The sequence below is a fragment of the Leucoraja erinacea genome, chromosome 2 (assembly GCF_028641065.1).
Source record: "Leucoraja erinacea ecotype New England chromosome 2, Leri_hhj_1, whole genome shotgun sequence".
Lineage (NCBI taxonomy): Eukaryota > Metazoa > Chordata > Chondrichthyes > Rajiformes > Rajidae > Leucoraja > Leucoraja erinaceus.
The window spans coordinates 16,013,592-16,026,952 of NC_073378.1; the positions used below are offsets into that span (position 1 = coordinate 16,013,592).

At 40.1% G+C, this 13,361-nt stretch overlaps 1 protein-coding gene across 1 annotated transcript in view; it reads right to left on the reverse strand.

Moving 5' to 3' along the window:
- Positions 1-13,361, reverse strand: part of acbd5a (acyl-CoA binding domain containing 5a) — a 46,967-nt gene that overhangs the window by 3,452 nt on the left and 30,154 nt on the right. Inside the window, 4 exon segments of the mRNA XM_055652021.1 lie at positions 428-710; positions 1,765-1,871; positions 5,999-6,226; positions 7,983-8,042. Of these exon segments, the coding sequence (XP_055507996.1) occupies positions 428-710; positions 1,765-1,871; positions 5,999-6,226; positions 7,983-8,042 (678 nt within the window).

The following is a 13,361-nucleotide window of genomic DNA, read 5'->3' on the forward strand; positions in this document are numbered from 1 at the left end:
TGAGGAAACACTTTTTCTCAGAGAGTTGTGAGTCTGTGGAATTCTCTGCCTCAGAGGACGGTGGAGGCCGGTCTCTGGATACTTTCAAGAGAGAGCTAGATAGGGCTCTTAAAGATGGTGGAGTCAGGGGATATGAGGAGAAGGCAGGAACGGGGTACTGATTGGGGCTCAAAGGGCCAAATGGCCAACTCCTGAACCTATTGTCTATCTACCTGCGACTACATTTTCAATGAACCATGCACCTGCACTCCTAGATCCCTCTGCTCCACAACACTCCCCAGAGCCCTACCATTCACTGTGTGGGTCCAGCCCATGTTAGACTTCCCAAAATGCAACACCTCACATTTCACTGTATTTTCTCAAGAAAACAAAATCCTTGATATATTTTTGGGGGAAACGCTTCAAGCAAAGTGAATGAAACACATACCTCGACCTCTGCTGGACATATGAAACTCGGGTCTTTTGCTAGTTACTTTGTCTCTCTGATGACCACTTCCACTTGATTTTGTATCTTCACCCCCGTGGGTAACACCACCTTTTCCCAAATCTTGTGACATTTTTACTCCAGGATTCCTGCGAGATTTTACAGAACATTCCAAATCGGTTTTGCAACTGCTTTGGTTGTTTAAAAATGGACTCTGTTCAAATTTTGAGATAATCTGAGAATTGTTCAAATTTTCATGGACACTACTGCAGTCAACTCCCAAAATCTAAAAAAAATAAAATCATGCTTTTATTTAATTAATACTTATGCAATATTCATAGTGGAGTCAAAGTGAAATGATACTGTAATATAAAACCAAGATTCTAATTAAAATATACATACATTTTTTCATTCAAATGATGCGGGACCTGTTGACTGAGTCAGCATTCGATTAAACCAAGTGTCCTGCTTACCCGTTTCAGACAGCATCCAAAAGGCATCAACATCACTATGGATCTGTGATCACATGTGGGCCAAACCAAGGAATGATGCATTTCCTTCCCTCAAGAATATTGGTGAACATGAAACTTTCTTCCTGAAATCAGTGATGCAGAACATCTGACCCACTGCCCACACTCACAGTCCCATTAATGTCCCATTGGGCTGATTACTCTAGCTATTACCCCATGGACCTGCCAGAAGTCTTCACTAATCCTTAGAGCAGCCTTAAAAAGGAATGCCCAATGATGAGTGAAGACCCGAAGGAGCACATTGAAGGAAGGTTGCAGCTGAAAACCTAATGAAGGACACAGCTCCCTCCCCTTTGCCAACCAACCCCCACCTCACCACCACTTTTGAACACTGGGATGAAAATATCCAGGGACTAAAGATGCAGGAACCATATCAGACCACAGGACTGGACCCAGAGTCTTGAGCCAGACAGCACTCGGCTCTTAACCCATATCAAAGTAATTGTTACCAAAGTAATCGGTGCCACATTAGCTGCTTCAAAAGCTGATTACAAATTTCTATCTCTCAAAGGAACCAAAGGTCCCAAGGCCAATGAAAGGTCATATATTGTATGTCTCTAATACTCCATTGTTACTTTGATTACTACAATAGCACCTGGCCAATGTAAAGGTATATTCATTATGTTATCAATGAACACAATTCCATTTGGATTGCACCTTATCCAAAGGACAACAATCCACATGCAAAGCAACATGTGCAAGAAGGGTCTGCAGATATTGGTTTAAACCGAAGATGGCAATATAAATGCTATACAACAGCAAGGCTATCTATACACATTGTTGCTTTCTATTCTCAATGTTGCGATTTACCTCATCAATGCCCAGCTGTTCCATTGAATCACAAAAAACCTCACTATCTGAATCACTTGCCAGGTGCTGAGTTCCTGAATGCTCATCACATTGGTCCTCCACACCATCTGCAATAAAACAACAAATGAAGTGTGATCAACAGCAGTCAATGTGATCTAATTGAACAAGGCAAGCAATACATGTTAGCAAACACAAACCAAACTAGCAATAAAGTTGAAACTGCAGGCCAGTATTTGTATTTACACTTGTATTGAGAAAACCAGTAGAAACATCAATCAGAATCAAAACTAATTCCATTGTATGGATCATTAAAATTCAACCCGAAGAGACTAATCAAAGACAACCTTGCAGCCCCGAGTTCCTTTGATGGTGGCAACACAAGTAAATAGGGTGGCAAATAAGATGTATAATATGCTTGCCTTGATTGCTAGGGGCACTGAGTATAAGAGTCAGGAAGTCATGCAGCTCAAAAATACTTTAGTTTGGCCACATTTTAGTATTGAGTGCAGTTCTAGTTGCCTCATTATAGGAAAGATGTGGAGCTCAGGAGAAGGTACAGAAGGGGTTTACCAGAATGCTGCCTGGATTAGAGGGTTTCAGCTACAGGGAGAGGTTGGATAGGCATTGTTTTCTTTGCAACGTCGGAGGTTGAGGGAAGACTTAATAGAGGTATATAAAATGATGAGAGGCACAGATAGGATAGACAGTCAGAACCTTTTCCCAGGGTGGAATGTCCAACTCTAGAGGGCACAGCTACAAGTTGAGAAGGGGAAAGTTTAATGGAAAGGTGAGGGGCAATTTAAAAATATATAAACACAGAGAGTGGTGGGGGCCTGGACTGCATTGCCAAGAGTGGTGGTGTAGACATGTAAAAGGCTTTTAGACCGGCACATGGAAGAACAAGGAATAGAGGAATATAGATCATTTACAGGCAGACAAGATCAGTTTACCTAGGCATCATGTTCTGCACATTGTGGGCCAAACAGCCTGTCCTTGTGCTGTAATGTTCTGTGTGCTTTATCAAAATGTTGTGGATTATATCGGAAACAGTAAAGTGGGAAGGAGAGACAAGGAAACCAAATGAAGTAAATAAATGTATAGTACAAAAGGATGTGGAGAAAAAAATATTTGGAAAAATAATTAGAAAAAATGTATTTAGAATTTAATATTTGAAGGCAAAGGCAACTGGAATACTGTACACTAAAAACTAGCAAAGAGAAAGATGGAAGAATCATAGTAGATCACTGATGAAAAAAAGGCTGTAATAAATAAGTAGGAAGATAAGAGAAGCAGCAAACAGCTGACCATTTTAATCATTTCCTCTCCATGAAAAGAGATTGAAAAAAGTTACCTTGTTTGTACTTGGAGCTTTACAGAGGGACTAGTGTTTTTATCTTATTATCTCTTTTAACTTAGTTCTGTGGGTTTGCATGCCAACCTATGTTTAAGGCATAGTTTATATAAGCAAAAATACAGCTACGCAAACACTGCATCTCGGTACACATATCAATAATAATCCAATATATTTTACTTGTCAAGATCAATTAAGGTGGAAAGGTCCATTTCATCAATCCAACAAGTAACAGATAGAAAACCAAATGAAACTGAGATGCTAGACAGAGCTTCATCCAATATTCATGATGAAATATAATAACTCTATGAATTTGTGGAATGCAAAAGAGAGAGTACAGAGGAGATTTACTAGAATGTTGCCTGGGTTTCAACAACTAAGTTACAGAGATAGGTTGAATAAGTTAGGTCTTTATTCTCTGGAGCGCAGAAGGTTAAGGGGGGACCTGATAGAGGTCTTTAAAATGATGAGAGGGATAGACAGAGTTGATGTGGACAAGCTTTGCCTTTTGAGAATAGGGAAGATTCAAACAAGAGGACATGACTTCAAAATTAAGGGACAGAAGTTTAGGGGTAATATGAGGGGGAACTTCTTTACGCAGAGAGTGGTAGCGGTGTGGAATGAGCTCCCAGTGGAAGTGGTGGAGGCAGGTTCATTGGTATCATTTAAAAATAAATTGGATAGGCATATGGATGAGAAGGGAATGGAGGGTTATGGTATGAGTGCAGGCAGGTGGGACTAAGGGGAAAAAAATTTGTTCGGCACGGACTTGTAGGGCCGAAATGGCCTGTTTCCGTGCTGTAATTGTTATATGGTTATATGGTTAAAAGGACAAAGGGCAACGGATATTTATTGTCACAAACACCAATAGGTGCAGTGAAATTTGAGTTACCATGCAGCACACAAATAAGATAACCACAACAATTTAAAACATAAAACATAAAAAGCATCCCCCCACAGTGGAATCAACGTTTCCCGCTGTGGGGGAAGGCACCAAAGTTCAGTCCTCTTCCTCTGTTCACCCGTGGTCGGGGCCTCTTGAGGCCTCCGCATTCGCCCCAACAACGGCCTGATGTTTCAGGCCCTCAAACGGAAGAACACTCTCAGAGGCCCGGAGCCTCCGAATCGGCCGCTTCCTACTGGACACCGCAGCATCCGAAGTCCACAGGCCGAGCTGGGTGGAGATTCAATGCTGGCGACCTCGGCGAGAGATCCCAGGCTCCGTGATGTCAAAGTCAGCGCCGCCAGCAGCTGGAAGCTCCGCAGACCACAGCTCCACGGTGTTCAAAGTCGGCAGTCCCAGCTCCAACATGGCGATTCCCGGTAAGGTATCGCTCGCTCCACGATGGAATCCAGTGCTGAAGCTGAAGCTCTGGCCGGTCTCCGGCAGGAAAGGTCGCGCCAATCCAGATGGTAGGCCGCGAGGTGGGGGCGAAGATGCAGCTCGGAGAATAGTCGCATCCTCGAACAGGAAGTGACTAAGAAAAATAGTTTCCCCCTCCCCCGCTCCCTTCACATAAAAGACTAAAAGACCTCCAAAAACAAACTTCAAAACAGACTAAAAATAACAAAAAAGAATGAAAGTACAGACAGCTGCAGGCGAGGCAGCCACACTCGATGGCGCCAACACTCACCACTTCATTAAGGATAGAATGGGAAATTCTTTAGAGGAAATGGTGGAGCTTAGAATTCTAAGGTTGCTTAATAAGCGTTAGTGGAGAATATACAAATAATGTAGCATTGATAAAGAAAGAGACACATTCCAATACAATTTATTCTGTTCACAAACGGCTCACATAGAAACATAGAAAATAGGTGCAGGAGTAGGCCATTCGGCCCTTCGAGCCTGCACCGCCATTCAATATGATTATGGCTGATCATCCAACTCAGTACCCTGTACCTGCCTTTTCTCCATACCCCCTGATCCCTTTAGCCACAAGGGCTACATCTAACTCCCTCTTAAATATAGCCAATGAACTGGCCTCAACTACCTTCTGTGGCAGAGAATTCCAGAGATTCACCACTCTCTGTGTGAAAAAAATGTTTTCCTCATCACGGTCCAAAAAGATTTCCCCCTTATCCTTAAACTGTGACCCCTTGTCCTGGACTTCCCCAACATTGGGAACAATCTTCCTGCATCTAGCCTGTCCAAGCCCTTAAGAATTTTGTAAGTTTCTATAAGATCTCACGATCAGGCATGAGCTGGCATTCACATCCAATAATACTTCCCTACAAACATTTGTCAGTCGGATGAATCACCTGATTAATAGCTAGTGCCTGTGGATTTCCTTTGTTATCAAACAGGACATAAAAAGAAAAAACACTCAAGTTTATATTTCCTGAAATTAAATTGGTTAAATATTCAGTTCAAAACCATTTAAGTTCAAGCATGTGTCAGAAACATGTGAACATCTGATATTAGGTTAGCATAATTTATCCAATTGATATTATCAAAAAGTTAATGGACTATTTAAAAATAAATATAAATGTAATGGGCTTTGAGAATTTTAATGCTTTCATGATTGAGGAAGTAGATTACATTTCTTTCTCCATTGAAACGCAAATTAAACCATTTATTCCACATAAAATATCAACAAATGTTATGTACAATAGGCATGAAAAACGTACAATTCACTCTTCTTCGATCAGTTATGTCAAATAACAACGTTTCAGAACAAACTGCTTTCTTGGTACAACAAATAAACCTGTGTACTAATTTGATTGTTTCATATGGGGAGAAGGCAGGCACGGTTTATTGATAGGGGACGATCAGCCATGATCACAATGAATGGCGGTGCTGGCTCGAAGGGCCGAATGGCCTCCTCCTGCACCAATTTTCTATGTTTCTATAATGCACAGAAAAACACAATTGTTTTGAGTCACCTATTTCGCCATTCATTGCCAGCTGTTGTATGCTATCAACTATTATTTCCTTTTCTTCCTCTCCATCCTCTGGTTTTAGAGCAGACATGGGATCTGGAAACCCATTTTGGACACACACATTTGCTAGCTCGATGTTTTGGAAGGTTACAGGTTCTGGTTTCACATCTTCTAATTTCGCATCTGCTGTTTCCTGCGTTATGGTTGTCAGTTTCACCACTTCATTTACCACTACAAGAAAACAACAGAAATAGTATTTTAACCAGTGGATTTAAATGAACAATTTTAAAACAATATCTGTCAACAGCTAAAAACAAGTAAGGGATCCACATGAGATGCCACGCAACCTTCTCCCATATATATATCAACCCATTTCCATAAAAGGTGGAGCAGTAACATCTCATTTGATATACAACAAAAATCAGAGGCGTTGTGACACACATAGCAATATCTGAAGACAAAAGCTGGCAACTAGAAGAGTAAGATATTGTTATTTGTCTTTCTGTCAAAAAATATAAATTAAAGTAGAAACTAAAGAGACAAGCAAGAAAAACATTTATATATTTAGTCCAAAAATGTGTCAGGCAGCATCAATGGAGGACATAGACACAGTGCCCTCCATAATGTTTGGGACAAAGACCCATCATTTATTTATTTACCTCTGTACTCCACGATTTGAGATTTGTAATATAAAAAAATCACACGTGGTTATAATGCACATTGTCAGATTTTATTCATTGTGGTATTTTTATGCATTTTGGTTTCACCATGTAGAAATTACAGCCGTGTTTATACATAGTCCCCCCCATTTCAGGGCACCACAATGTTTGGGGCACATGGCTTCACAGGCATTTGTAATTGCTCAGCTGTGTTTAATTGTCTCCTTAATACAGGTATAAGAGAGCTCCTAGCACCGAGTCTTTCCTCCAGTCTTTCCATCACCTTCGGAAACTTTTATTGCTGTTTATCAACATGAGGACCAAAGTTTGTCAATGAAAGTCAAAGAAGCCATTATGAGACTGAGAAACAAGAATAAAACTGTTCGAGACATCAGCCAAACCTCAGGTTTACCAAAATCAACTGTTTGGAACATAATTAAGAAGAAAGAGCATTGGTGAGCTTACTAATCGCAAAAAGTCTGATTAGTAAGATCAAAGCTAAAAAATTGTAAATTCTTCAGTGGCCAAGTCAATCGCCCGATCTGAAGCATGCCTTTTGTATGCTGAAGAGAAGACTGAAGGGGACTAGCCCACCAAACAAGTATAAGCTAAGGATGGCTGGCCTGGCACAGCATCACCAGAGAAGTCTCCCGACAACTGGTGATGTCCATGAATCAGATTTCAAGCAGTCATTGCCTGCAAAGGACATGCAACAAAATACTAAACGACGACTTTAATTTACATGACATTGCTGTGTCCCAAACATTATGATGCCCTGAAATGGGGGGGACAATGTACAAACACTGCTGTAATTTCTTCATGGTGAAACCAAAATGTATAAAAATGGTCTTTATTAAAATCTGACAATGTGCACTTTAACCACTTTAATCAGCGGGTGAGGCAGCATCTATGGAGCGAAGGAAATAGGCAAAGTTTCGGGCCAAAACCCTTCTTCAGAATAAATAAATAAATAAATTAATAAATAAATGGCGGGTCTTTGTCCCAAACATGATGGAGGGCACTGTAGCAGGTCAAGATTCTTCTTCAGACTAATTATAGGAAGAAGGAGAAAGCTGGAAAAGATGTGGGGCTGGACAAAGTTTACCAAGTGATTGGTGGAAACACTGGAGAGAGGGTTTTACTTGGCACATGAGTGGGCAAAGGTTAGAAATATAAGAGACAAAAGGACTCTGTAGCTTCCCAACCAAACCACCCCCTACTCAGATACGTTTCCCATCCAACTGCTGATGTTTCACCTGTCCCGACACTACCTCCCTCACATCCGTCCACGGACCCCAGCAGCCCTTCAAGGTGTGGCAGAAATTCACCTGCATCTCCTTTAATTTCATCTACTGCATTTGGTGCTCCCAACGTGACCTTATTTACATCTGCAAGACAAAGCAAAGACAATACGACCGTTTTGCCGAACACTGTGTCCAGTCCACATAGGCCTGCTAGATCTTCCAGTTGTGAACCATTTTAGCTCCTGGTCCCATTCCTATAGTGACCTTTCTGTCTTGCCCGAGTGAGACCACACACAAACTGGAAGAACACAACCTCATATTCCACCTGGGTAGCCTGCATGAACATTGAAATAACCAATTTTACATATCACATCCCTTCCCATTTTCTCTCTCCCCTTTCTTCCCTGTGCCCCATCAGGGTGCACACTCATGTCTCCTACTATCCCTCCCACCTATATCCCTTCCTCTGGCTTCACATTTCATTCATCTTCGCTCATTATCTTAGCCACATTTATCTCCTTTTTATCTCTAGCCTTTGCTCATGTACCTACCAATCCAAACCCCCTTCACCTGTCACTTGCCAGGCTTGTCCCGCCTCCAGCTCTTTTCTAGTTTTTTTTCCCCCCGACTACAATCTGTCTGAAGAAGAGTCCCGACCCAAAATGTCACTTCTCCCTGCTCTCCAGAGATGCCGCCTGCCCCGCTGAGTTACTCCAGCACTTAGTGTTGTTTTTTTGTAAATCAGTATCTACAGTTCTTTGGCTTCATATTTAATCAGGTGGGTGAAGTAACCAGATGGATATTTATAGTTAACATACTGTACCTATTCATATTGTGGATTTGATGTATAATGTTTAAATCATGCAGATGAACGTTTTCGATTGTATCTAAAAATCTGTATTATTTATAATCATTTTATTACCACCATGTCATATATTTTAATTATTTCAAATTAATAGAACCTCAATATTAAAAATCCATTCTGCCCGTGTTTGAAACAACAACGACATTCGTAGGATTTCATTAAGGTCCTTTCTGAACTTCAACAAATTTAATTTCCTCAAGGGGGAGCAATTACTTCATTTAAAAAACAGCTTATGAAAAGCCATTGGATTGAAAATTAATTCAGGATATGTTGCTGATGAGCCTTTACTCTGGACAATCAAGTGGATCATCAAATCTTGCAAACTATTTGACTTTATTTGAAAAAAAAAAAATGTTCTGGAAAAGTACTAGTAAATACTTCCATTTTGTCTATCAAGGATCATGCCTTCACAAACATAATATCCCATTCCTTTTAAGTGATTCTAAAATTCCACACCTGAAATACAGTTTTTGCTACTAAGTTTGTCTCTTGAATCTAACTTTGTGTTTAACTTGATGCAATCTAATTGACTTGATGCAATCTAATTAAGATAGTTATGGATCGGGACGGAGATGGTCCACGTGTTAAAATGCTCAACTGGGGTAAGGCCAACTTTGAGGGTATGAGAGAAGGTCTGACTCAAGTTGACTGGAGCAGGTTACTTGAGGGAAAAGGAACATCGGCCAAGTGGGATGTTGTTTTTAAAGTGTACCGAAGAGAGATCAGGATGTGTACGTCCCCGTTAGATTGAAAGGCAAAGCATGCAAGCGTAAGGAAGCTTGGCTGACAAGGGAAATTGAAACGTTAGTCAAAAACAAGAAGTATTCGTGGGACAGGTGTAGGCAGCTGGAATCTAGTGCATCCCTGGAGGAGTTTCGGGAACTAGGGAGCAAACTAAAAAAGGAAATCAGAAGGGCAAAAAGGGGCCAGGACATAGCTCTGGCGGGTAGCATAAAAGACAATCCCAAAATATTTTATAAATACATTAGGGGGAAAAGGGCAACTAGAGAGATAGTGGGACCTCTCAGGTATAAAAGGGGTCACCTCTGTGTGGAGCCACTGGAGATGGGCAATGAGTATTTCTCCTCTGTATTTACCAAGGAGAAAGGCAGTAGGTCGGAGGAAATTGGAGCAGTCACTGGAAGTGTCATGAGAGCAGTCAGGGTTACCGTCGAGGAAGTACTGAAGATACTGTCATGTTTGAAGGTAGACAAATCTCCGGGGCCTGAACAGACATATCCGAGGACATTGCAGGAAGCTAGAGAGGAAATTGCGGGAGCCCTGGTTGAAATTTATGAGTCATCCTTAAATACAGGAGAGGTGCCAGATGATTGGAGGGTGGCAAATGTGGCGACCAGAACTCACACAATATTCCAAATGCGTCCTCACCAAATTTCGATTAAGTTGCAATATGAATTCCGGACTCTTCATGTTCAATGCCCGACCGATGAAGGCAAGCATACACCTTGCATGCATATGCTTTCATTACCACTCTATCTACTAGTGTTGCCACTTTCAGGGAGTTATGTATGGACACCAAGATCCCTCTGTACATCAATGCTGTTAAGGCTCATGCAACAACAAATTAAGTTAAATATCTTGACATTTGCATATATAGGTCTAATAGGCTTGAGGCAATCAGTTTAAAAGGTCAAACCACAAGGTGTAAAATAACAGCTTGCCAGCTCGAATTGGCATGCAAATATCTAACAACTGCAAATGGAGGTTCGACGAGCATCTTCTACTCCACAGGCACAATGATGTCAACCAGAAACCTTCATGCCTCTCAGGCAATAGGTTTCCGATAACGTTTGTAATCAAAACTTGATTAGTCAACATTTGCTCGACTCATATTTGGGCATCTGAGTCACCTATATTTTTGTGTAATGTTTGGCGAGAATACATCTGGTAGAATTAACCAATTGTGCGAACTGAGTTTAAAATGAAAATTGACAAAGAGGCTATAGGAGTGTATAAGAATTGGATATGCTGGAGATGCTAGCTATAAACAAAAATACATTGAAAAATTGTTTAACATTGAGCAGATCAGGTCACATTTCTGGAGAAAACAGGAGGCCTAAAGATGAGGGAGGTGGAGAAAAGCAGAGCTTTTTAAAACTATGCAATTAAAAAGAGTCTGTCCTTAAAACATGAGCTCTGGTAAATTTACCATTTCGGAAAGATGAGACTGTTGTTTTGTGTATATACATAACATAGGATTCATGTGGTGAAGAATTTCACACACTCAAAACAATTACCCTCGCCAAACATGAACTGCAAAAAGTAAAAAAATCCCAAATTTGATTAAAAGCCTTCTTATAAAATTAGTTCTGTGATCCAATGTAAAATATTAAAGACAAGTAAACAACTTAGAATCCACCCCATAATATTGTCTTGTCTATAATGTTACTCAACACCAAATTATATGTACAGTAATTTTGTTAACAAGCGGTTATTAATCTCATGAACTCTTTGTAGTTTGGATTTGGGACAGACGGGTGGAGGAAGAAAAACAAATCCTGGCAAGGACACATGATAAGCAATTACTTCCTCCCCACCCCATCCAATTCAATACACACTTTGCTTCTATCTCCATTTCAATGGTCTTTTACTCAGAAGGCATTTTCCATGTTTATCGCATTCATTCACGTGTAATTCTAAAAAGGACAAACAGCCTCATCACTCATTTCAAACATCTCTATTTTGGGTGTTTTTCCTTTCTTCTCTCGAGATAGTGTTTCTACATAAAGTATCTGTGCTGCACAGCAGTTTCGCTTCTGTACAAATTATTTGCCAAACTTTTTTTTTTGTTGCACATCATAAAATATCGTTTTCAAACAGACTGAAAGCAGGAAACAGATGTGTCCAAGTCTTGCCACCAAATGAAGTCATGTATAAGGAGTCAACAACAAATGTATTTATAGAAGTCCTGAATCTTATGTCCATTGTGAAGATTTCATCTTACTGCTTTCATTTCCTGCATTTGAAAATCAATCATGAAGTAAAAAGAAAAAACTTTGGGATATTAAGATCTTCAAAAATGACCGGAAAATTACAAAAATAATGGAATGTTTTTAAATAGACACAATTACTGCATCTCAAAGGAGGTGATTGACCATCTAAAGCACAATGGGTTAAATTCAGGAAGAACAAAGGATGCAAGACTCTGTTTGTAGCTGTTTACATGTCTCTAGAAGCATTGTTTACATGTCTCTCAAAGAGAACAAGGAAACTTGTCCTAATGGGAGACTACATTTGCACGAGTTTGGGGAAAAACAACTAATGCTAGCAATAAACCCAATGAGTTTGTTCTAATGTGTTCCGGACCGTTTGTAACAATGGAAAGTGGACAAGCATACTGGACTGAGAAATGAATTTCCCTAACAATCTGACATTTAAGGGAGTATCTTTCAAATTATGATTGATTTGGATATATGGCTCGCAAGAAAGGAAAAACAAACATGAGATTCAAAAGGGACTAGAAATTAAATGAAAATAGTAAACTGAGCTGAATAATGTGCAAAGTATTGCATATAAAATAAAACCAGCACACAACTAATTACAAAGAGAATGTTGAAACATAACCCACAAATAAGGCAAGAGATTAAAAAATAATCAAGGTTCAAATGTAAATTTTCAGAAACGGAAAAGTAAAAATCCAATTATGACGAAGAGCCTTAAAAAAAGTTGCTTGGCACACCAAAACTAACAGATGTTTTCTAAATATATAGAGGGTGATAAAGAAGAATGTTGATCTAATAAAAATGAAGCAACCAAAACTTTGCAAGCCTTCTTAAACAGCGAAGAAACACATATATAGACATTGCTGCAGAAATAGTCAAGAGTCTTACAGCATGGAAACAGGCCCTTCAGTCCAACTTGCGCACACCAGCCATCATGCCTCATCTACACTAATCCCACCTGCCTGCATTTGGCCCATATCCCTCTAAACCTGTCCTATTCATGTACCTGTCTAAATGTTTCTTAAACGTTGTGATAGTACCTGCCTCTACTACCTCCTCAGGCAGCTCGTTCCATACACTTACCACACTTTGCATGAAAAAGTTACCCCTCAGGTTCCTATTCAATCTTCCCCCCCCTCACCTTAAACCTGTGTCCTCTGGTTCTCGATTCCTCTACTCTGGGCAAGAGACTGTGCGTCTAGCCGACCTATTACTTGCATGATTTTGTACACCTCTATAAGATCCGAAAAATGTCTAGAAAAGGAATAGCGAGTCTCGACCCGAAACATCACCCATCCATGTTCTCCAGTGATGCTGCCTGACCTGCCGAGTTACCCCAGCACATTATGTTGTTTTGTGTATTAACAGGCATCTGCAGTTCTTTGTTTCTACTCAAAATAGTGTATTTAATGCAAATTTTAAATAAATATCTGGAAAAAGTTAATGGGACATGATGGTTAAAAAACTGATACATCTCAAAAATATCCAAAACTCATGTTAGATTGGGGAGCTGCAAATGTCATTGCCATGCTTTTGAGAAGGACATATCTTAATAACCACAAGCTTATCATTTTAACATGAATTAGGGGAAGATGCTGGAATTGATCAGTGGCAAGAGTAACAAAGCTTGAAAAT